General features: G+C 40.9%; 1 protein-coding gene across 1 annotated transcript; it reads right to left on the bottom strand.

Moving 5' to 3' along the window:
* Window positions 1-1,330: 1,330 nt before the first annotated feature.
* LOC137004709 (Fc receptor-like protein 5) lies at window positions 1,331-23,073 on the bottom strand. The gene is made up of 15 exons (XM_067365296.1): window positions 22,956-23,073; window positions 21,917-22,177; window positions 21,405-21,695; window positions 11,228-11,488; window positions 10,736-11,008; window positions 10,532-10,663; window positions 10,092-10,262; window positions 9,710-9,991; window positions 9,213-9,455; window positions 9,008-9,124; window positions 3,063-3,164; window positions 2,781-2,837; window positions 2,551-2,637; window positions 2,378-2,437; window positions 1,331-2,228 (listed from the first exon to the last, which is right to left on the bottom strand). Exons 1-15 carry the CDS (start codon window positions 23,071-23,073, stop codon window positions 2,173-2,175), a joined length of 2,511 nt encoding a protein of 836 aa, XP_067221397.1. The 3' UTR covers window positions 1,331-2,172.
* Window positions 23,074-24,319: the final 1,246 nt, after the last annotated feature.

Below are 24,319 nucleotides of genomic sequence, written 5' to 3'. Positions count from 1 at the left end.
TCATTTATCTTGAATTGTGTTATCACTGCGGTGAGTTTTAAATGCTCAAGCGCCTCTGTTGTAGGTTTAATGGCATAGACGAGATCAAAAGGAAACATTTGGTTCCACTCTTCACTTCAAAGAAGCTAGATATTTTACCTCATAAATTGTTAAATATGGGAAAAAAGTTTTTTTACACAAACACATTGCTTTGCTTCAGAAGGCCTTTATTAACTCCCCGGAGCCATGTGGAGTCCGTTTATGATAGATGGATGTGGATGGAAGCACTTTATCAGCTCTTCTTCAGCTCATACTCGTGGGTCCCGTTCACTGGTACTATAAAGCTTGGATGCTTCTGGATATTTATTAAAATATCTCTGAGAGTGTTTATCAGAAAGAAGAAAGTCATATACAGCTAGGATGGCTTAAGGGTGAGTAAATAGTAGTAAATAGTATTATGAATTCACGCTTACCATTTATGTTTTCTCAGCCTCAGAAAATAATGGACGCTCTCCGCTGCTACGCGCTCAAGAGCTGGAGCGAGGCAGTGGTGGAGGGGAAAGAACAGACTCTAGAGTGAAGACAGTAATCGATTCCAGAAAGATTAGATTCTGTAGCGTTAGGAATTGAGAGTCTCGTGATTCAGCTCCAAATGCGAGGCCTGAAATGTCTGTGTGTGATAAATTACGGTGTTCATTTGCTTGATTACAAACCCCAAGATAGCCATAACAGCGAGTAGTGTGGATTTTAAATAACACCAATTTACCAGACTCTCAAATCTTGTGATTCTGTTATTCAAAAGACTTGTTTAGATGAATTCACTAATGGTGGCTACCAAGTGAGTTGGAATCATTCAAAATGATTTAAAATAACCTGCATATTTAAAAGATAACTTAATTTTAAGGCATTCCTTCGAAGGAGGGGAGTTGTTCTTACGCATGCGCTCATTTCAAAAACTCAGTAACAGTCTTTGGTTTCTCAGTCGATGAAAAGATCCTTTTTATCACCTTTAATGAATAGGCTATATAAGAATATTTAAGTAAAATTGGGGTCTGTAGGATTTTTTTTTTAACGTTTTTGAAAGTCTCTTAATCTCACCAAGGCTCCATTTATTTGATCAAAATACATTAATAGCTGTAATTTGATAATATAATAATATTATAGAATATTATAACTAATTTAAAATAATCGCTTCCTATTTTAATATATTTTAAAATATAATATTCCTGAAATGGCAAAACTGAATTTTCAGAATATTACAATGATTTCTGAATAATCACGTGACACTGCTTTTAAAATACTATTTTAATATATATTTTTATTGAAACTACCATCAAGTTTTGGCGTCTTCAGTGTCACATGATCCTTCAGAAATCATTTTAATACGCTGATTTAAAAAAAAAAAATTATCATCAATATTTTGCTGCTTCAATTTTTTTTGTGAAAACCCTGATACATTTTTTCAGGATGTTTTGAGAAATAGAAATAGAAGTACACTTTATTTTAAATAGAAATATTTTGTAACGCAAATGTCCCATTTGATGTCCTTGCTGAGTAAAAAAGTATTAATTTCTTTAAAAAAAAAATCGTACTGACCCAAAACTATTGAACGGCAGTGTATATAAAACCGAGAGCAAATTTATAATACGCTCAAAACTTTATAACAAAACAACAAACAAGCAAGCTTAAATTTTTTGAGCATAGCTAGAAAAAATTGTTTCACTATACACATTTACATTTAAAAACAACTTTTCCAGAATCACAATTTTAACATTCTGTGATATTTCAATGTCCATGGGAACCTATGCAAATACATTTAAAATCAAGACAGAAGACAGAAATAAAAAAAATTAAAAAAGGAAACTTGGTCATTTACTCAACAGTCAGAAAAGAAATATCCTTTCAGTGAATATTCTGTTCGCTCAGTTGTCAAATGATCAGCTGCTATTAACCAACATAAATACACACTGTGCAGAACTAAACAATAATGGCTTTTTTCTAATGAATAATAAAAGCTGATAAATTCTAATAATAAATGCTCATTGCTTTTCAAACATTAACAAGCATTGTCTCTGAAGCACATTTATGATTGCTAATATTACATTAAGCTCTGGTAAATCTATTGCCTTGATGATCCTGATCATTGACTTCTCAACCTGCTGTAAACTCATCAGTATCCTGGGATTGAAGTTTCTACTTCGGGCATCTTTTTTTAACCTGAGCATACGTCACATCACTAGATCCAGCACCTGAAAATATATGAATGAATTCAAAATGCACATTTATAATTCTTATATGCAGCATTTCATTTCATTCTTAGATTCTCAATAATGTATGTAGATGAAGTTTTTAGTGGTTTCTTGTGAATTGTGATTGATGTTTTTAGTTTGACGCTCACCTTGACCTGTTTCCAGCTTCAGATCAGAGTACAGGACGTCACAACTCTCAGTGTTTTTGACTAGAAGATGAAAACAGTTCATATCTCTAGTGCTTACTGTACGTCCAACAGTGATATGATATGAAATATAACATTATAACATGCTAAAAAAGAGCAGACTTTTGTCAGTTTACCTTTTCTTTCTTTCTTTTTCTTCTGTTTGTTTGTAGATTTGAGTTCAATCTCAGCATATGTGATCTCAGTCGATCCACTTTCACTGTCTACAATGAACAGAAAGAAATTTTTCCATTGCAAAAATCACAGTGATACAAAAAACGATGGATTTGATGTCCAGTTTCATTAGAAAAAAACTACTGAACTCATTATAATGACATAAAATACTTTAAATTACATCATTAGTTACCTGTGCTTCTGTCGTTATTAATAGTTGTGTCAACTGATTCATAAACATGTGCAGTTCCTGTAATAAATTAAATACATGAATTAATTTCTAATAATAGATACATTTTTCAAAGATTTTTGCTCATGCATCTTATTAATTGTAAAATAATTGTAAAACACTAATTATGTTAAAATTTAGAGGAGTGATTTTTTTTGTTGTTGTGAAATATGTTAGTTAGAATTTCTTTCTGTGTCTTTTAAAGATTTATGGGTCTTTATTAATCAGTAATGAATAAAGACTGACCAGACATCAGTGTGTTGTATCCGTCTTCACTCTGGTTCTGTTCTGATGTCTGACTGACGTTCTGCTGTTGACCGACAGCAGAGGGAGACTCAGATCTTCCACCTAGATAAACACAAAATGTTTATTTACAACGTTGTTTATGTACAATGTTTTGAGGAAAATCTCTGTCATGTGTACATGTTTGAGCATGACAATGTGTTTAGTGACGTTTTTATTTATTTATTCATTATGGTTCTGTTCAAGAATATTAGTCTGCCTCACTGCCTGCTGTCTTCATAGGCAGAAGAAGAACCTGATAAATGAATAATTTAGAGCGTTTTACATATGCAGTAACTTTGTATATCAAACAACTACTGGACAAGATGGGGGACTCACTTTGATGAGTTTCGATGATATCAATATAGATGAGAAATATTTTCATCAATACTTTTCAGAATTGAAATAAGAAGCCTAATTTAAGATGGTCTCCCAGCCTGAGAAGCTGAAAACTGACCAGCTTTACCAAGTTGGGAGACCAGCTAAGACCAGAAAACGTCTCGGGTTACGAGTGTAACCCCTGTTCCCTGAGTAAGGGAACGAGACGCTACGTCGAATGACGTGATGGGAACCCTCTGTATTTTGTGTTCGTGAAGCACCTCTGTATCCAACCAATGAGAAAGACGTGACGTCAGAGGTGGGTGACGTCATGGATCAGGAAGGTATAAAGCATACCCAGAACAAAGCACGCTAGCTTCTGTAATATGTCTGAAGCAAGCGCTCCAGGTATGTAGGAGGTACGGCAACGTGACGTAGCGTCTCGTTCCCTTACTCAGGGAACAGGGGTTACACTCGTAACCCGAGACGTTCCCTTTCGTGGGAACTATCGACGCTACGTCGAATGACGTGATGGGAACGCTATCCCAACTACGCCGTATCTCCGAATGCCTGGCTGTTGTCTTGTAGAACTCTGGCACCCGGAGTAACATTTAGGTTGAGATTATAAAATCTAATGAAGGTGTGCTGGGATGACCATCCAGCCGCACCACATATGTCGTCCAGAGAGACTCCGGACAAGAGAGCTTTAGATGCCGCCATACCTCTCGTGGAATGAGCATGCACGACTAAGGGACATGGGAGTCCCACTGTTTCATACGCCAGTGAGATGGCCTCAACCACCCACTTACTTATCCTCTGCTTGGATGCTGGGCCCCCTTTCTTAGGGGACCCATAACACACAAATAACTGATCTGTTTTTCTCCACAGGGCAGCTCTGTGGACGTAAGCATCCAGTGCCCTCACAGGACAAAGCAGATTTTTCTTTTCCTGATCTGGATTTGTGAATGGAGGCGGGCAGAACGCCTCAAGTGTGATGGGACCTGGGACTCTCGATGGCACCTTGGGAACATAGCCTGGTCTATTGTGTAGAAAGGCCTTAACCATGCCCGGTGCAAATTCTAGACATGATGGAGCGACTGACAGCGCTTGTAGATCGCCTATCCTTTTTAGTGAAGAAACGGCCAGTAGGAAGATGGTTTTTAATGTCAGGAATTTATCTGACACTTCTTCTATTGGCTCAAAGGGAGCCTCGGCTAACCCTTGAAGCACAATAGTCAGATCCCAGGTCGGGGTTTTTGTGCGCACCACAGGTCTCAACCTGAGTGCGCCACGGAGGAAGCGTATAACTAGGGGGTCTCGGCCCACGGAAGAACCCCCTACAGGATTATGATAAGCCGAAATGGCTGCAATATAAACCTTCAGTGTTGAAGGGGTTAAGCCTTCTGAAAACTTTTCTTGAAGGAACTGTAGCACATAGCTGATAGGAGACTGGACAGGGTCCAAATTACGTTGTTCGCACCATGTAGCGAACAATTTCCATTTATATGAATACAGCTTCCTCGTGGAGGGAGCTCTGGAGTGAAGTATGGTCTCCACAACCTCGGTTGGGAGACCAGATTCTATGAGCCTTGCCCCCTCAGAGGCCAGGCGCACAGTTTCCACATTTCCGGACGGGGATGGAGAATCGTACCGCCCGCTTGAGACAGGAGGTCCTGTCTGAGAGGAAGCTCTAGGGGAGAGCCGCTTAGTAGTGACATTATGTCTGAAAACCATATCCTGGTCGGCCAGTAAGGGGCCACCAATATTAGGTCGACCCTTTCCTGGCGGACCTTCTCCAGAACCCCCGGGAGCAGTGAGACTGGGGGAAATGCATACAGACGCAGCCTCGGCCATGTCTGTAGCATAGCGTCCAGCCCTAGAGGTGCTGGGTGCTGTAGGGAATACCACAGAGGGTACTGAGCTGATTCCTCTGTGGCAAATAGATCGAATTGAGCTCGACCGAAAGTTTTCCATATCAACTCCACCACCTTGGGGTGGAGTTTCCATTACCCCGGTCTCGCGCCCTGCCTCGACAGGGCGTCCGCTCCCACATTCAACCGCCCGGGGATGTAAGCTGCTCTCAGCGAGAGCTGAGGATCAGAGGAGGATGCGACTGGCCAACTTTGATAACAGGCGAGACCGCAAACCCCCCTGATGGTTGATGTACGAGACCACCGCAGTGTTGTCCGTGCGGACCAACACATGGTGATCTCTCAGGTCTGGGAGGAAGTGTTTCAATGCGAGAAACACCGCCATCATCTCCAGCCGATTTATGTGCCAGGAGCGCTGATGGTCCTCCCAGAGACCCTGAGCCGAGCGACCACTCATGATCGCCCCCCAGCCCGTGAGGGAAGCATCTGTCGTAAGCATTACACGACGACCAGAAGTCCCCAGCACGGGTCCCTGGGATAGGAACCAAGGCTTCTTCCACATGACCAGAGCACGAAGGCATCGCCGCGTGACTTTGATCATGCGAAAAGGATTTCCCCTCGGAGAAAACCCCTTGGTCCTGAGCCACCACTGTAAGGGTCTCATGTGCAGGAGGCCAAAAGTAATAACGTTGGATGCGGCTGCCATCAGACCCAACAGTCTCTGAAACTGTTTTACAGTGAGTGACTGGCCTAATTTCACCCCATTCACAGCCCCGAGAATGGAACTCACACGAGCAGGGGACAACTGCGCCTGCATCGTGGTGGAATCCCAGATTACTCCTAGATAGTTTGCAACTTGACTCGGGACCAGCACACTCTTCTTGGCGTTGAGCCTCAACCCAAGCCTTTTCATGTGTGACAGGACAACATCTCGATGTTGAACTGCTAATTGTTCTGTTTGAGCTAGTATCAACCAATCGTCGATATAGTTCAGTACGCGGATGCCCTGGAGTCTCAGCGGAGCCAGTGCTGCATCCACGCACTTTGTGAACGTGCGGGGTGAGAGGGATAGGCCGAAGGGAAGAACCCTGTATTGGTAAGCTTCGCCCCCGAAAGCAAACCTGAGGAACTTCCTGTGAGAAGGATGGATGGATACATGGAAGTATGCGTCTTTCAGATCTATCGCTACAAACCAGTCCTCGGACCTGATCTGAGGGATGATCTGTCTGAGTGTAAGCATTTTGAACTTCAGCTTTTTTACGGATCGATTTAGCACACGTAAATCTATGATCGGACGCAACCCTCCATCCTTCTTCGGAACAATGAAGTAGCGGCTGTAAAAGCCCAACATTTTGCTGAGAGGGGAAACCCTTTCTATAGCCCCTTTTTGCAAAAGCGTCGTAACCTCCTGTTCCATCACCAGAGACTGCTCTGGGGTTACCACTGTGGGAAGCACCCCTTTGAACTTGGGTGGTCGAGAACCAAATTGAATTCTGTATCCCTGTTCTATCATGAGCAGCACCCACTTCGAAATGTTCGGGAGACTTTTCCATTCTTCCAAATATTCTACTAAGGGAACCAGTCTCTCGAGACTGGTCTCTGGTGTTTTTTGAGCACTTGGCTCATCTATCTGACGCGGCGCACCGGCAGACAAATGAATTACATGCTGACCGACCCTCCTCGGAGGATCGGCGGAGACCGCTGTGCCCTGACGCACACTGGGTGGCAGGGTTGACAGGACGGTCCCCTGAGGGCACTGGGGAGGACCCGATATCCGAATCCCCCCAGAGGGGGCTGCCCTCGAGAGATCCCGCATCATAGATGTCAGGACCTCTTCTTTGAAGCCTTCCGAGAGATAATGACGGTCCTCAGATCCGTCCTACCTCCGGAAGGCTTCGCCTGTGCCGCCCGACCTGGTCCCCAAGATTTTCGTGGGGGAGCCCGGGAGGCGACACTGGCCTTCTGTTGCGCCCTGTGCGCTGAGGAGCTGGCTGAGCTCCCGCCCAGCAGCCTCGGGGGGATGAGAGCGGCGGGGAATCATTTTTGAGAAAGCCGCTGTTTGTTTCCGTGTCTCCTGAAACCTGTCGACGACGGTTGACATCGCATCGCCGAACAGGCCAGCAGGAGACAGCGGCGCGTCCATGAGCGTGTTTTTATCTCTTTCTTTGATATCAGAGAGATTGAGCCAAAGGTGCCTCTCCGTGGCCACCAAGGCTGCCATGGAGCGGCCGATGGACTTGGCCGTCTCCTTGGTGGCCCGGAGAGCTAGATCTGTTGCTTTTCTTAGCTCATGAATTGCCTCAAAGGACGCCTCCCCACTCTCATCAATTTCCCCCAGCAGATCGGCTTGATATGCCTGTAAGATTGACATCGTATGAAGGCATGCAGCCGCCTGACCTGCTGCCGAATAAGCCTTGCCCACCAAGCTGGAAGTTGTCTTTAGAGGCTTGGTGGGCAACGTCGGGGTCTTAAGGGACGATGCCGACTCAGGCGAGAGATGGCTCGCGAGCATCTCTTCGATCCGAGGCATCGCCCCATAGCCATGATGTTTTAGGCCAACAATATTACTATACAGAGATGTCTGTGGACTGTATAGCCGATACTGAACCGGTCTCTTCCACGACCTCGACACCTTGGTGTGGAGGTCAGGAAAAAACGGCAGACCCCGACACTGGGGTAGTGACCATGCTGGGAGAAACCTTTCGTCTAACTTGCTTTTTGGTTTACTGTCAGGTCTCTCCGCGGGCCAGTCAATATTTAATTTCTCTACTGCCCTGGTCACCACCTCCAAAAGCTCCTCATATGCAGGGGATGAGGCTGGCGGTTCCTCATCGACGCTCTCCACATCAACCTCCTCGGAGGAAGATACGTTGAGCATAGGTGTCTCCCTTCGGGGGGAAGAAACCGCTACGCGTGCTTCCGCCACCAAAGGAGAGACACTGGGTCTAGCAGGTAAGGGAAGCGATAGGGCAGCGCCCGTCTCTTCCCCCTCTGCTAGATCCATCTGTGAACCCCACAAGTGCAGCCTTCGCTGTGCCTCAGCAGCAGCGGGACCAGACCCGCGAGGAACACTCGCCCCAGCGCCCTCCTCAAAGAGCGCCCGGCGCGATCGCAGCACTCTGAGGGTGAGCCGTTCGCAGTGTACACAGACAGCTCCCTCGAGAGCCGCCTGTGCATGCTCAACCCCCAGGCATTTAACGCACATGTCGTGTGTGTCTCCTTCCACAATGAAACGTGGGCAAGGAGGAGCACACTTCCTAAACTGCTGCTTTTCCGCCATTCTTATATATATATATATATATATATATATATATATATATATATATATATATATATATATATGTGTCTTATTTGTGCTTGGGAACTCTTGTCCTCGGACAAAGAGACCACAGTGTGTATGATAGACAATACAACAATAAATAAGACAGACAGATACAGATAGCGCTTGCTGAAGACAACAGAAGCTAGCGTGCTTTGTTCTGGGTATGCTTTATAGCTTCCTGATCCGTGACGTCACCCGCCTCTGACGTCACGTCTTTCTCATTGGTTGGATACAGAGGTGCTTCACGAACAAAAAATACAGAGGGTTCCCATCACGTCATTCGACGTAGCGTCGATAGTTCCCACGAAAGGGAACCAGCTTAGACTGATGTAAGATTGAAGCTCACAAGGTTTAGAAACAGAGTTAGTCTCTGAATTTTAATATGTCAGATGATGAACCTTTGTTGTTTCTGTAGCGCCACAGCAGGACCAAGAAGACAATAATCAAAAATACAACAGTCAGTCCTGCAGTCACTCCAATTATCACAGCTTGTTTGAGACCATCAGATCTTGAGGCTGGGGATACAGAGATACATGTATTTTTACATTATATTAGTGCTGTAAATTGTAACATTTCAATAGTGTTTATAGTTCTTACTCTCACCTCTGACTGAGATCCAGCTCTTGGGCGACTCTCCTCTCTCTGGGTGTTTGCAGTAGTAGAAACCCTCATGTGACTTTGAGACAGTAGGGATGATCATCTCTGTAGTTTGATTCTGGATGAGCGATCCATCTTTATAAAAATCAGCTCTGAGGATTGATGGGGTTTTATTTTGATCTAAACAGTGTAGAGTCAGATTATCTCCTTCAGTCACAGGATGAACAGGACTCTCCAGAATCACACCAGCTACAGAAACACAGGAAACATGCAATATGAACAAAACGATAACATAATAAAAACAAGACAAAATAAAATAGATGTATATATTTTCCACTGCCCACTGGTTTCTGAGTGTTTTAGTGTATTGCTATGATGGTCTGGCTGTTTTTTTACTGGTCAAAGTCACGACTGTATCTAGTGCTTCCTGCTCTTGTTAACTTTCTTCATGCATTGATTGTAAACTGTCAGTGAAATGAACAAACACAGAAATAAAGACTCACAGTGTACAGTGATATTAACAGGATGAGATTTCTCTCCAGATTCAGACTGACACCAGTACACTCCAGTGTCTGATATTCTGGTGGATCCGATTTTACATGTAGATCCTGTTTGTGATCCAAACGCTGATGATGAACAATCTTCCAGCCCCCGACTGTCTGTGTATCTTCTGACTGTCCATCCATCAGAGTTACTCTTGTTCTCACAGCTCAGAGAGAGAGAGACAGATGTGAAGTGTTGAGATCTGCTGGGACTGATGATCAGAGACACTGGAGGAGAAACACCTGACAACACAATTACAGCAGTAATTTAGTAATGTTTGAGAACATATTTAATTTCCTTTATTAAAGACAAACCCATCGTTTAAGTTCTGCATGAACTCACCAGTGACCCACAGTAGTTGTGTGTTGCTGTATGGTGTTTTATAGGCTGTTTTTTCTCTCTCTGCTCTGCACACATAAACTCTAGTGTGGTTTAGAGCAGCAGAACTGACATTGTATTTTCCTCCAGATCCTCTGCTGCTGTCTGAGAGCAGCTCATATTGATCTCTAACGTCTGTAAAATAAGAGAATGTGAAGTTAACACTTTAAAGAAGGACTTCTATTGGATCTGGCCCTTATAAATTACATTTGTAGCAAAACTTGAACCTGAATAAACTCTGTTACATTGGTGTAACTCAATATGTTCAGGTGGTTTTAATCAGGGTTTGATCAATGGCTCTTATGTTGTTACAGATGAGTGACTATATAATTTAATACCCAATCCTCCATTACATTTTACTTCAATGAAACCAGTTAATTCAGATGAAGCACATTATAACTGACCTGATGAGACAGTTTGAGTGAACCAGCTGAATGTCCAGCCTGTAGAGGAGTCGTTAACCTCACAGATCAGAGTCACTGGATCTCCTTCAGTCAACCACTTCTGAGGAGAAACACTTAAAACTGCTCTGGGATCTGAAATTGAGAAATCACTCATTAATAACATGATACACTTTTGTGTATTTATGAAGAGATGATCAAACTCACCTGATACTGTCAGTGTAACTTCATCACTGCGGTGTGATCTGCGTGATCCTTCAGTCTCTGATCCATCACAGGAGTATTTACCAGCGTCAGACACAGAAACAGACCTGAATGTGAGTTCCTGTAGTTTACTGAAAACTCTGGTTGAACCTCCTTTATACCAGCTGTACCTCCAGCTAGTGACTCCTTCAGCATCAATGTCACATCTGAGAGTGACTGTGTCTCCTCTGAATACAGGATGATCAGGTTTAATGGACACTTTGGGTTTTGGTCTTTCTGTATGATAACAACAATAAACAATGAAAATTATGTGATAAATAATATAATAAACAAATAATAAAATGTGCTTTTTTATTGAATGAACAGTTACTTATAAAACAATTAAATTAAACTGAAGTGTTGTTCTCTATAGCTGTTATAGTCAATTATCAAGCATCTTATGAATCATTTTCAATAAGTTCTCAGAGCTGATCATTAAATGAGAGAAACACTTGCCATGTATTGTCACTGTTACTGGTTCACTGTAATCTGTGTAATATCCCTGTCTTCGTACTCTGCACCTGTACTCTCCTCTATCAGAGACTTTCACAGGATTGAGTGTTTCAGTTGCAGCTCCAGGAGATTCAGAGTTTGAGTTTTTACTCCAGAGAAACTCCCATCTATCCCGTGACAGATCCACCTCACATCTGAGAGTAACTGAGTCTCCAGTGAACACTGAACTCTGTGGCTCAGCAGTCAGAGCTGGTTTGGGAAAATCTGTCAATATAAAATTATTGGGAATTTGGGAGCATGAGTTGTGAAATGTTTTCAACAGATGATCTCATTCTCTCACTGGTAAATTATTCATGTTTTTTGATTTCATAGACAATGTAAAAAAAAAAAAAAAAAAAAAAAAAAAAAAAGGGTCAAAAAGGCCACCATAATCAGGGCCAGAGTGGGACTCATTTTCAGCCCTAGTTGCATGCTTTAGACTGGCCCACTTTAATTCACGATTAACTATATTAAAATAACGTAATTAAAACCTCAGTATATAAGTCTGCAATAGTGCACTGTTCTCTACAGCCTTGTAATTAATTGTATTTTTCAAAAATAAAGAATAGTAAAAAAAAAAAGTATAGTACAAAAAATGCCAAGATTTAATATAGAGTAATTTTTATCGTTTTAATAATGGTTTTATAATGTGAACCATGGATTAATTCTCTAGCCATCTAGTGGGTGTAGTTTTATGTTATTTTAAATTGTACAAAAATTTTACTAAAATTTTAAATTGTACAGAAAATTGTATGTAGGAATGACACCCAGTGGTCGAAATATGTACTGCAGTCCAAATTCAAAATGTTGTTTTCCCCACCCCCTCCTTTAAAGACGTGGGTTGCCAGCTTGGGGACACGCAACAAGAGGGAGTGCAATTAACAATGAAAGCTGAGGAGACTTACACACTGTAAGCTGATGAGTTGATGTATCTGTGTTTTAATATGCTGTTGTTCATAGAGATTTTTAGATGGATACAGAGGCTTTTTAGGTCAGGTAAAATCTGTGATTCTCTGACCCAGTTTATTTGCTGGTTTCCATGGCTGCAATACGCGGTGTTTTCCACCAACTGGCAACCTGTGATGTCGAAGTACTATTGGATAAACTGGCAGCACACGGTTTCGCACAGACCAAAACAAAGACAGAGAAAAACATTCCGACACGGAACACACATTTCAAAGCAGAATATCTGGCTGTATCATTGATTTTCTGAGGAACAAGTAGGTGAACTTAGCATGTTTCTGTAACACAGTTCGTAAATATGGGAAGAAGGAGGCGGGAACCGGCGAACATTCAACGTAACTTTTAATTCAAAATAAACATAGAACAAAACGAAAGTAATGTCGGCAGACCCTCGCGGACGACTGCCGGCCACACAAACATAATAAAACATAAAATAAAGTCCAGGCCTGGTCCTCTTTCGTCCTCCACGGTCGTCGCTCCTCCTTTTATGCTCCCGGAGCTCCTCCGTGAGAGACTCAAGGCCGGTGCGCCTCCCAGGTGATGCCTCACGGCTCTCGCCCGCCCTGGTCGCCACATACCCCCATCGCCCCTTGCAGGCCGGGGGGTACCTCCGAGACTGCGCTCTACTCCCCCCCGGGGCCTGTCTCGGCGGCCGCAGCACCTGGGGGTAAGGACAGACGAGACGAGAGAAAGGAGACGGAAGCAAGGGGAGCGACAGGACGAGAGAGGGGAGAGAAAAAATTCTTGGTCCGGTTCCCCGACACACTGCCGCTCGGTCCTCAGCCTGCCAAGAGGCTCTTTCTCGCGGTGCCATGCGGTGGCACTGGACGCTCGGTGGACGGCCCGATCCTCGACCGCCTCCTGGCGGCCGGCGATGGCTCCTCCGACTGAGGGCAGCCGGCAGCGAGTCCCCCGTCCCCTGCTCCTCCCCTTCATGGCGGACGGCAGCAGGCTCCGGCCCACGGCAGACGGCGGCGACTCCTCCGCTCCCTCCAGGTCCAGGACGGCAGCCACCCCACCTCGTCCCAGGAGCACAGCATCTGGGTCTCCGTCCCACCTTTCACAAGGCTCTAGCACCACCGCCTCGGGCAGCCTCTCGCGGTCTTCACTTCCGCACTGCCCGAACTCCGCAGCACCGCGATCCCCCTCAGCAGCGAGGGCTCTCCGACAGCATGTCCCTCCTTCCTCCCGGGTTTCGGCACCAATGTAACACAGTTCGTAAATATGGGAAGAAGGAGGCGGGAACCGGCGAACATTCAGCGTAACTTTTAATTCAAAATAAACATAGAACAAAACGAAAGTAATGTCGGCAGACCCTCGCGGACGTCTGCCGGCCACACAAACATAATAAAACATAAAATAAAGTCCAGGCCTGGTCCTCTTTCGTCCTCCACGGTCGTCGCTCCTCCTTTTATGCTCCCGGAGCTCCTCCGTGAGAGACTCAAGGCCGGTGCGCCTCCCAGGTGATGCTTGTTATCACTTGCGTCACCGGCCTCGCGCCGTTCCCTCACGGCTCTCGCCCGCCCTGGTCGCCACAGTTTCCTAAATATCTGCAAACATATTGGGGTATTTTTATGCTTTATTAAAGTCGGCATGAAATCAAAATTGACCCTATTTACTTTGTTAGTGAATATTACTAGTCTTGTGGTGAACAATTAATCCGTGCAAGTTAATACACAGAAAAAAAAATGTGTTTGTCTTGGTAATCTTTAATCAAAAACTGAAAAGTTACTTCCAGTCTTGGGTTGAAAACGCTTAAACCACTCCCCTCCAACCATTAGTCTGCTATGAGCGAGAGATTGAGAGGAGGAGCGCTCAAGTAAACTCTGCCCTCTATTCAATATTCCATTTAACTTGGAAATACGTCACAACACTGGAGAAAAGTCGTTTGCAACTTCCGGTTCACAGGGACTTTAAAGTGACAATTTTACATATAGCACCTTTAATTTTTTAAAAGTGTTTGATTTCCACTAGATGGCAGCAATCGTCCACTAAACCCAAGCACATTTTCATGTCTATCACTATGAATGTATAAATATATAATAAAAACCATAAATCCCCCAAAACTGCACAACTTTACAGTAAAATATTAAAGTGAGCGATATTAATTTTTATTATTTTTTTTTAAAGTTACATTATGTTAAAATAACATTTTACTGTATGGTTATGTAAGTTTATTGGACAGAAAAATGAATATGTTGGCCAATGTGTAATAGCATAGCAAGCAACATAAGTAATAGGCCCTATATTTATTATTTGCCTACTATTATTACAATATGAGTAATAGCTGCATACATACCTTTATCTTTTGAATTTATCCTTTTTATTTATTTACGTTACCTAAATCGGCCTCCGGTGGCTTAGACCTTTTGTCTTACCATAATTTAGTGTTAATTTAGAACTTGTCCCGCTGTGCCTACAGACGTCACCTCATCCCTTCTTCTCATATACTTCTGAGTGAGTTGTCTTCTCCGGGCGGACACTGCGAGTCCCTCCCGACCAGGTTAATTTACTCACAGAGTGACATGATATCATTGACGTTACGTGCAAATGATTTTACACAGGATAAATTAATAAAGCAGAGTAGTGACACATAACCTGGGAAGTATCTTCATTCACCCACTTGCAACACTGACCACCTTGCTAAAACACACATATGTGGGAGAGGCGGAATGGATAAAAATAAAAAATAAATAAAAGAGGACTTGAATAAGGCCATTAATGGCATGTTTGAGTAATGCTCATAATGGACTATGTTTTATTTCCATATTGTGAATAATAAATGTGTATCATTTTAATTTGATTGTTACAAAATTAAGCCTAAATTATTGTAATTATTATTTGACGTAGCCTACTGTTCCACTCAGAAATATTTCTTGGCATCCTCACTTAACTCCATTTTTTTTAATTGTTTGCATGCTGGATGTACGCTATTACGTCATGTGCAGAGTGATGTTAACATTTAAGCTAGCTGGTGAGAGAAAATGGCAGCATCAAAGAGTCCAAAAAGGAAAGTTGATGGTGAAAATAAAAGCGTCTAAAAATGTGTGGACCACGCCTCTTTCCTTTCCAAAGCGCTTGCGACCACTGCTCTAGAGCATCCATATTTCAACCCAGTGCCATGAAAACACCAGCCCTTGCGGCCAAATAAACAGACCGGCCCACCGGGAATTCGTTCGGTGCTCCCAATTAGCCAATCTGGGCCTGGTCGTGGGTGCGAATCTCAGTACAGGCAGAAAATGTAGGTGGGGGGAATGAACGAACAGCCCTCTCTTCCACTCAAATTAATAAAATTTCCACTCTCATTACTCCCTTGAGCAAGACACCAAACCCCCAATCACTGATCGGGCGTTGCAGCAAAAATGGCTACTCCAGGTGTGTGTTCACGGTGTGTGTTCTGTACTCACTGCTGTGTGTGTGTGAGAGAGAGATATAGGCCACCATTGGTCAAAAATGATCGATTGAGAATGTCTTTCACACAAGACCTTTAAAAATAACATAAAAAGGGTAAAATATGCGTTTTCTGCTACAACGTGCATTAGCATTAAACAACAAGTTTTCCCATTTTTTACATTTAACAGTGGCTTAATCTGTCCTGTTTAAGACGTCATCACTTGCAAACGATAAACATTTGAAAGAGGATAGTGTGTAAAGCTGCACGTAGCTACATCCAAAGAATAGACATAGCCTACACACAACAAACGTGCTGCTTTAAACACTCTTTCAAACGTTTATTGTTTGCAAGTGATGATGTCTCTAATGTGACAGATTAAGCCACTGTTAAAATTGGAAAAACTTCTTGTTGGGCATATTTTAACTACTGTTGAGTGTTATGTTTAATGCTTTACACATTGTAATGGTCACTTTCATCATTCAAGGTAATTTGAGTTAGAATAACTGTGCATGTGCATAGAGGGATGTACGTAGCTCAGGTGAGCAGCAGAAGAGATAACCACATCTCTTTGTTTAATTTTCCTCTTTTATTTGTGAATGTTTATTTGTATACTTTTTCTCACTCAATCCACCCATGGGAGTGTGCATGTGACAGGCAGGGAGGATTATGAGAAGTGTAGTCCAGGAACTGACAGGAACTGACGGTGATCATGACATAACACCCCCCTCCTGGAAGGTGATCCTCGTGGCGTAAATGGAACAGATAGGGAGGGGGGTGGGTGCATTGGATCTGTAGGCAGATGGGAACGGGGTCTCCAATGCAGGTCCAGGAACTCGGGCGGCCACGGTGGGTCAGGTGCCATGGGCAGCCACGGCAGCTCAGGAGTGTCGGGAATCCACGGCAGGTCAGCAGTGTCGGGAATCCATGGCAGGTCAGGTGGTTCGGGAAGCCACGGCAGCTCAGGAGTGTCGGGAATCCACGGCAGGTCAGCAGTGTCGGGAATCCATGGCAGGTCAGGTGACTCAGGTAACCACAGCAGGTCCGGTGGCTTGGGCAACCACGGCAGGTCAGGTGGCTCGGGCGGCCACAGCAGGTCAGGTGGCTCGGGCAACCACGGTGGGACAGAGTCCGAAGATGACCACGGCGGGTCAGAGTCCATTAATGGCCATAGTGAGTTATAGTCCATGGGCGGCCATAGAAAGTAAGAGTCATAGACTGTAAAAAAAGATGGATGACGCGACGTCGCTTCCTTCCATTGTATTGAACTGAAGCCAGAATGGGCCGATGAATGGGCGCTGACACGTTACGCAATACGTCAAAAAAAAAAAAAAAAAAAAAAAAATGGAGCCTGGTATGCGCAGAAGTAAGTCAGTGGAGCCCGGAGGCGGAGTCGCGATAGACGACTGCGTCATCATTCATGTATTTTAAATAGACTATAAAAATTATATACAATTTAAAATTCTACCTTTAAAATAGAGCGGTTTCTAGAGCAATAATATTTTTGAAACGGCAAATTCAGTAGATAAAATCAATATAATATGCCACTAGAAACAACTCTAAATCGTCAGAAATGGTCCTGCCATTTCAAGTTCAACTAACGTTACAGGAGATCAATTTCTGTAATTAAAGTAGGCTATTATTAGTTTTGTCCTGCTAATTATTATTTTATACCCATAAAAATAATAAGTAACTGCCAAATAACGATCACCTGCTTTTTCCCTACATGGTTAACATTAGGTGTGTTATCTTAACTAATTTATTAATTAGCACCCACAATTTAATGTTACAAAAAAAAAGTATAGTGATCCGTCAGATCCTGTAGGTCGGTTAGTACAGTTTACTGCTGAACAACTCATTTTGTTGGTGTACATACGTAACCAAGACGTTTTTTATTTCATGTTTGGTATCATTTTAAATGTCTCAGTATGATTGATAAAATGGTCTCAATTTCACACTGGTATTTGTCTGTTACTCTGGATTCTTCTGAAATAATTATGACCAGTAGATTATTGAAGTCCATATTTCCACAAATCTGCATCAGGATAGATTCAACCTAAAGGCCTCTGAAAGGAGCATGTCAGTACATCATGGGACTTTTTGATTTTGTCTATCAACTGGCTTAGCAAGTTGCAGTATCGTGACTAAGAAAACTTTGTTTTTGTATGAACAAGCATGTGGTGGTTCGACTCAAATCCATTAGTAAACTCTGCACCCTCTGACTAAGAATCAGAAACTGGCAAATTTGTGTCATGAGATCCGCGCAAACACGGGGCGTGTGACTATAAGTGATATGGGTCCGTAATGAACGAATAATTTAAAGTATGGGATACCCACAATAATCAAATATCTAAATTAATACGTAATCAATGAATTATTTCTAATTTAAAACACAACCTAAGAGTAATAATCATTTGAAATTGGAGTTCAGATTAAATGAGTGAAATTAAGTGAACTTCAGAGGGGCGCTAAAAAGGCATACAGTGGTGTGAAAAAGTGCTTGCCCCCTTCCTGATTTTTTTTTTTTTTTTTTGTCCCACTTTAATGTTTCAGATCATCAAACAAATTTAAATATTAATCAAAGATAACATAAGTAAACACAACATGCAATTTTTTAAATTAAGGTTTTTATTATGAAAGGAAAACAAAATCCAAACCCACATGGCCTTGTATGAAAAAGTGCATGCCCCCTAAACCTAATAACTGGTTGGGCCACCCTTAGCAGCAGCTTCTTTTTCTGAAATGCTGTGTTACTTTTATGCCAGACGTAATAGGACACACACCTTCCAAAAAGTTCAACTTTTGTCTTGTCAATCTACACTCAGTCCATAGGCTCGTCAGTATTTTCCCAAAAGTCTTGGGGATCATCAAGATGTTTTCTGGCAAAACTGAGACGAGCCTTTATGTTGTTTTTGCTCAGCACCAGTTTTCATCTTGGAGCTCTGCCATGCAGGCCATTTTTGCCCAGTCTCTTTCTTATGGTGGAGTCATGAACATTGAACTGAGGCAAGTGAGGCCTGCAGTTCTTTGGATGTTGTTGTGGGGTATTTTGTGACCTCTTGCATGAGTCGTCGCTGCACTCTTGGGGTAATTTTGGTCGGCCGGACACTCCTGGGAAGGTTCACCACTGTTCCATGTTTTCGCCATTTGTGGATAATGGCTCTCACTGTGGTTCGCTGGAGTCCCAAAGCTTTAGAAATGGCTTTATAACCTTTTCCAGACTGATACATCTCAATTACTTTCTTTCTCATTTGTTTCTGAATTTCTTTGGATCTCAACATGATGTGTAGCTTTTGAGGATCTTTTGGTCTACTTCACTTTGTCAGGCAGGTCCTATTCAAGTGATTTCTTGATTGTGAACAGGTGTGGCAGTAATCAGGCCTGGGTGTGGCAAGAGAAACTGAACTCAGGTGTGATAAACCACAGTTAAGTTATGTTTTAACAGCGGGGGAAAGCACTTTTTCACACAAGGCCATGTGGGTTTGGATTTTGTTTTCCCTTCATAATAAAAACCTTCATTTGTGTTTACTTGTGTTATCTTTGATTAATATTTAAATTTGTTTGATGATCTGAAACATTGAAGTGTGTCAAACATCATGAAGGGGGCCAACAGTTTTTCACACCACTGTACACGTGTTAACCCTTCGCCCAGGCCATCGGATTCCATTTTGGGGCCGATGGGGGGCTTCTTACAAAGCAAATCACTCATTAACCCTTTGATGCACAAGCTATGAAAACCCCTTCTAATGCGCAACATGGGTCAAAAATGACCCGTATTCATTTCCTATGTAATTTCAATCATGGTTGAGTGTTTCTTTGCTGAATCTTTGAAAGAAATGTATTTTATCATTAATTTATTCCAGGTATTCCTTAAATATCTTTTTTTGATTGACAAAAATCATGATGTTCATTTTTTCTTTCTTACTTTATAAACAAACACAGTTTTTGTCTGTCTACAACAATTTTACACACATGGGTCAAAAATGACCCGTATTCATTTCCTATGTAATTTCAGTCATGACTGAGTGTTTCTTCGCTGAATCTTTGAAATAAATTTATTTTATCATTTATTTATTTCAGGTATTACTTAAATATCTTGTTTTTGATTTTCTACAAATAATTGTTTATTTTTCTTTCTTACTTTATAAACAAACACAGTTTCTACATCAATTTTACACACATGGGTCAAAAATGACCCGTATTCATTTCCTATGTAATTTCAGTCATGACTAAGTGTTTCTTCGATGAATCTTTGAAAGAAATGTATTTTGTCATTTATTTATTCCAGGTATTCCTTAAATATCTTGTTTTTGATTTTAACAAATCATTGTGTTTATTTTTTCTTTCTTTTTTTCATAAACAAACACAGGTTTTGTATTTCTACATCAATTTTACACACATGGGTCAAAAATTACCCATATAGAAACCTTTGCAAATTTTCGCAAGAAGGAACATATTTACTGCAGACAACTGTTCATCCGCCACACATTTCATGTCTCAACATGGCTGCTTTTGTATATTTGATGGATGAAAGACATATTATATTTCATATTTCAGCAGGGTTGCACATACACAGTTACAGAAATCCGGCGGAAATTATAAAAAGTTACAAAAATCTGTATGCTGACCCTCACGTACAAATAAAAAGTGAAGTATACGTTGGCCTTTAGAAAGGTAATGACACACACATTCAAAAAAATTCATTCAAAAAGAAAGGAAAAATTAAAATAAGGATTTGGTTATTGAGTAATAGATGGAATAATGAATGATAAAATTAATTTATTGTAATATATGCGATATAGAAAATAACTAATTCGGGTCACTTTTGACTCATGTTGTATTTGTCCAAAACTGTTACATTTCAGGAACGCTGACAGACATAAAGGATGACCAATTGCACTGATTTATGACAAAAAATTAAAAATTATGAAATATATAGCCTAATATATTACATATAATAAGACTTAAATTCATCAAATATACAAAAGTAGCCTTGTTAAGATGTAAAATGTGTGGCAGATGAACAGTTGTCTGCAGTAAATATGTTCCTACTTGCAAAAATTTGCAAATCTTAAAGATTTCTATATGGGTCATTTTTGACCCATGTGTGTAAAATTGATGTAGAAACTGTGTTTGTTTATAAAGTAAGAAAGAAAAATAAACATAATTATTTGTAGAAAATCAAAAACAAGATATTTAAGTAATACCTGAAATAAATAAATGATAAAATAAATTTATTTCAAAGATTCAGCGAAGAAACACTCAGTCATGACTGAAATTACATAGGAAATGAATACGGGTCATTTTTGACCCATGTGTGTAAAATTGATGTAGACAGAAAAAAACTGTGTTTGTTTATAAAGTAAGAAAGAAAAAATGAACATAATGATTTTTTACAAACAAAAACAAGATATTAAAGGAATACCTGGAATAAATGAATGATAAAATACATTTCTTTTAAAGATTCAGCAAAGAAACACTCAACCATGATTGAAATTACATAGGAAATGAATATGGGTCATTTTTGACCCATGTTGCGCATTAGAAGGGTACTGATACAAAAATGATTTTTATTAAAAAAGTAAGAAAGAAAAAATTTAAATGAGGATTTGTGATGATCAAAAACAAGTTTATTGAGGAATACCTGGAATACTGAATGATTAAAATAATTTCTTGTAAAGATATAGAAAATAAAAACTCAGCCGGGTCATTTTTGACCCATGTTGTGCATCAAAGGGTTAATAACATGTTAAACATGTGTGTTTATGAAGAGATGATCAAACTCACCTGATACTGTCAGTGTAACTTCATCACTCCGTTGTGACCAGCGTGATCCTCCTTTCTCTGATCCATAACAGGAGTATTTACCAGCGTCAGACTCAGAAACAGACCTGAATGTGAGTTCCTGTAGAAATGTGTCTGAATGTGTGTTCCTGAAATAACTGAATGAACCTCCTTTATACCAGTTGTACCTCCAGCTAGTGACTCCTTCAGCATCAATGTCACATCTGAGAGTGACTGTGTCTCCTCTGAATACATGATGATCAGGTTTAATGGACACTTTGGGTTTTGGTCTTTCTGTATGATGACAACAATAAACAATGAAAATTATGTGATAAATAATATAATAAATGAAAATAATAAAGTGTGGTGGTTTTTATTGTATGAACAGTTACTTATAAAACACTAAATCAAGTTAAACTGAGGTGTTTATTCACTCTAGAGCTGTTCATTCAGTGTCTAATGAATCATTTTCACTAAGTTCTCAGAGCTGATCATTAAATCAGAGAAACACTTGCCATGTATTGTCACTGTTACTGGTTCACTGTAATGTGTGTAATATCCTCGTCTTCGTGCTCTGCACCTGTACTCTCCTCCATCAGAGACTTTTACAGGTTTGATTGTTTCAGTTGCAGCTCCAGTAGATTCAGAGTTTGAGTTTTTACTCCAGAGAAACTCCCATCCATCCCGTGACAGATCCACCTCACATCTGAGAGTAACTGAGTCTCCAGTGAACACTGAACTCTGTGGCTCAACAGTCAGAGCTGGTTTGGGAAAATCTGTCAATATAAAATTATTGGGAATTTGGGAGCATGAGTTGTGAAATGTTTTCAACAGATGATCTCATTCTCTCACTGGTAAATTATTAATGTATTTTGATTTCATAGACAATGTAAGAAACATTACAGGGTCAAAAAGGCCAACATAATGGACAAAACATAAAAGATAATACAGGTTCAAACCCACAATCTTTGTGTTAATGATCTAGAGCTCGACCCACAGTGTCACAGCACCAACATCTACACCAGCAGTCACAGAGACACACCATTCAACAAAGTGTTGTGCAGCTGCAGCAGTTTACATGAACATTTAAAATGATCTACAGTAGATGATAGTGTTGGATAAATGGTAGTCTCACATAACCAGAGCTTCAGACTGATGGCAGAAGGTCTGGACTCTATCACAACTTTCACTGGCCAAGAACCACCCAAGCGGACGTTTGACTGACATGTAACGCAACCAATCACAGTTTGTTTTGTTCTGCATCATAATTAGGGGAGTGAAAATGTAAAGTCGATGTCCCTACAATAACAGACCGTGCATCTAATAAATGATTAATTCAAGAACGCTGTGCATGTTTACTGCAACAATGGAGCCGTGAACTTCACATTCTTTTGAAATATTTTCTATCTTATATTATGCATAATTGTGTGTTTTAAAATAAACATCGACAAAAACTATACTATAAAACTATATGTTTTAGGGCTGGTCAATATGACGATATATATATATATATATATAACATTGATACAAGTGATTACACAGATTTAAACCTACCTATATTGTAGTTATATAAAATATTCACAGGCAGATTTGCTTTATGTGTCTCCCTGGCGTCGAAATCAGGCACATAAATGTCAGGAAACACGACTCCTGGCTGCATGTCAGTATCCATGGATTAGGTTTATTTGACAAGTTGTAAGAAACACTTTCGAGTCCAACCTTTAGTGTAATTCGTTTGTTTTACTCGCGTTTTCACAGTTTCCTCTATTAAATCCAGTCACGCAGCAGGTTCTTTTGCCACTCAGTCCAGCTGAGGGAGCGCACTTTCGGCGGGAAAGTGACGTCGATGCATACCCTTGCGCCGCGCTGAAACGTGTCGGAGGAGCCCTTAGTAAAATGAAAAATCCAAAAGCAGTTAAATTATTTAATTTGTTTGTATCATATAATTTGTTTTAATTATATATTTAGTTTTATTATTTATTTAATTTATTTTTATTGTATAATTTATGTCCCTTGAAATTTTATGTTTTTCTTTTTCTTTTTTTTCTGGAGCTTATTATGGTTCTACTGTTTTGAGCCTTCCATACTAGAATCTTTTTTGTATACTAATTAATGCCAGTTTGTTGTATTCATTATTTGTATTTAATAAAAAAAAAAAAATAAAAAAAAATGACGCAAATCTTCGTTGACAGAAATGTTGAAATTTAATATTTCTTATACATATTTTTACAGCATTGGAAAACATTAAGACTGTGTCATGTTTGTTCTCCTACAGAAACCATATGAAAACAAAAAATATTTTTCCATTTTCATACAGTTTTTGAAAAAGCTCCAGGGAGCCACTAGGGGGGGGCGCTAAAGAGCCGCATATGGCTTTAGAGCCGCGGGTTGCCAACCTCCACATTAGGGGGTTTGGCGTCACAGCATTTTGTTTCCAGGTGGATGTCTTCCGGACATCCTGTACAATTCAACCAACCAGATAACGACTTTGAAAAATCCTGAAGGCTTTCCAGTAAAGAGTTCCATATGCATCAGACATTCAGCCAACGGTCTGAGGCTCGTACAAGATAAATGGGTATCGTTTCTGACCAGTAGGTGGTGCTGTCAAAAACCTGGCATCTATACTCAGATAAAAGGACAAATTTTTCTTAGTGTTATTTAGCACCAGTTTAGTCCAAAAAGAGGGCAAATCAACCGAAGTAAAAATAAGACATTAAAACTCTGAAGACCTCAGCATAGGAGGATTAAACACCACCACAAACAGTATTACCAGTTTCACTTATTACTAACCAGACTGACTTTATTTCTGTCAGACATTTACAGAAGTTCTTATTGAGAATTAACAGGGGTTTAAATGGGGTTTAAATCTATTGTTTTTTTGTTTTGCTTTTTTTGTTTGTTTGTTTTTTCATTTGAAG

Source organism: Chanodichthys erythropterus, chromosome 3 (genome assembly GCF_024489055.1).
Source record: "Chanodichthys erythropterus isolate Z2021 chromosome 3, ASM2448905v1, whole genome shotgun sequence".
Classification (NCBI taxonomy): Eukaryota; Metazoa; Chordata; class Actinopteri; order Cypriniformes; family Xenocyprididae; genus Chanodichthys; species Chanodichthys erythropterus.
The sequence above is the reverse complement of the archived record's forward strand: the minus strand, read 5'-3'. Positions and strand labels throughout refer to the sequence as shown.

Excerpts from the sequence above, each read along its gene's own strand:
- LOC137004709 (XM_067365296.1), bottom strand. The coding sequence starts at position 23,073 with ATGGATACTGACATGCAGCCAGGAGTCGTGTTTCCTGACATTTATGTG. Across the intron at positions 11,489-21,404 it reads AGTTACACTGACAGTATCAG|ATTTTCCCAAACCAGCTCTG; the intron begins GTGAGTTTGATC and ends TTATATTGACAG. Across the intron at positions 9,125-9,212 it reads GAGCTGGATCTCAGTCAGAG|CCTCAAGATCTGATGGTCTC; the intron begins GTGAGAGTAAGA and ends CTGTATCCCCAG.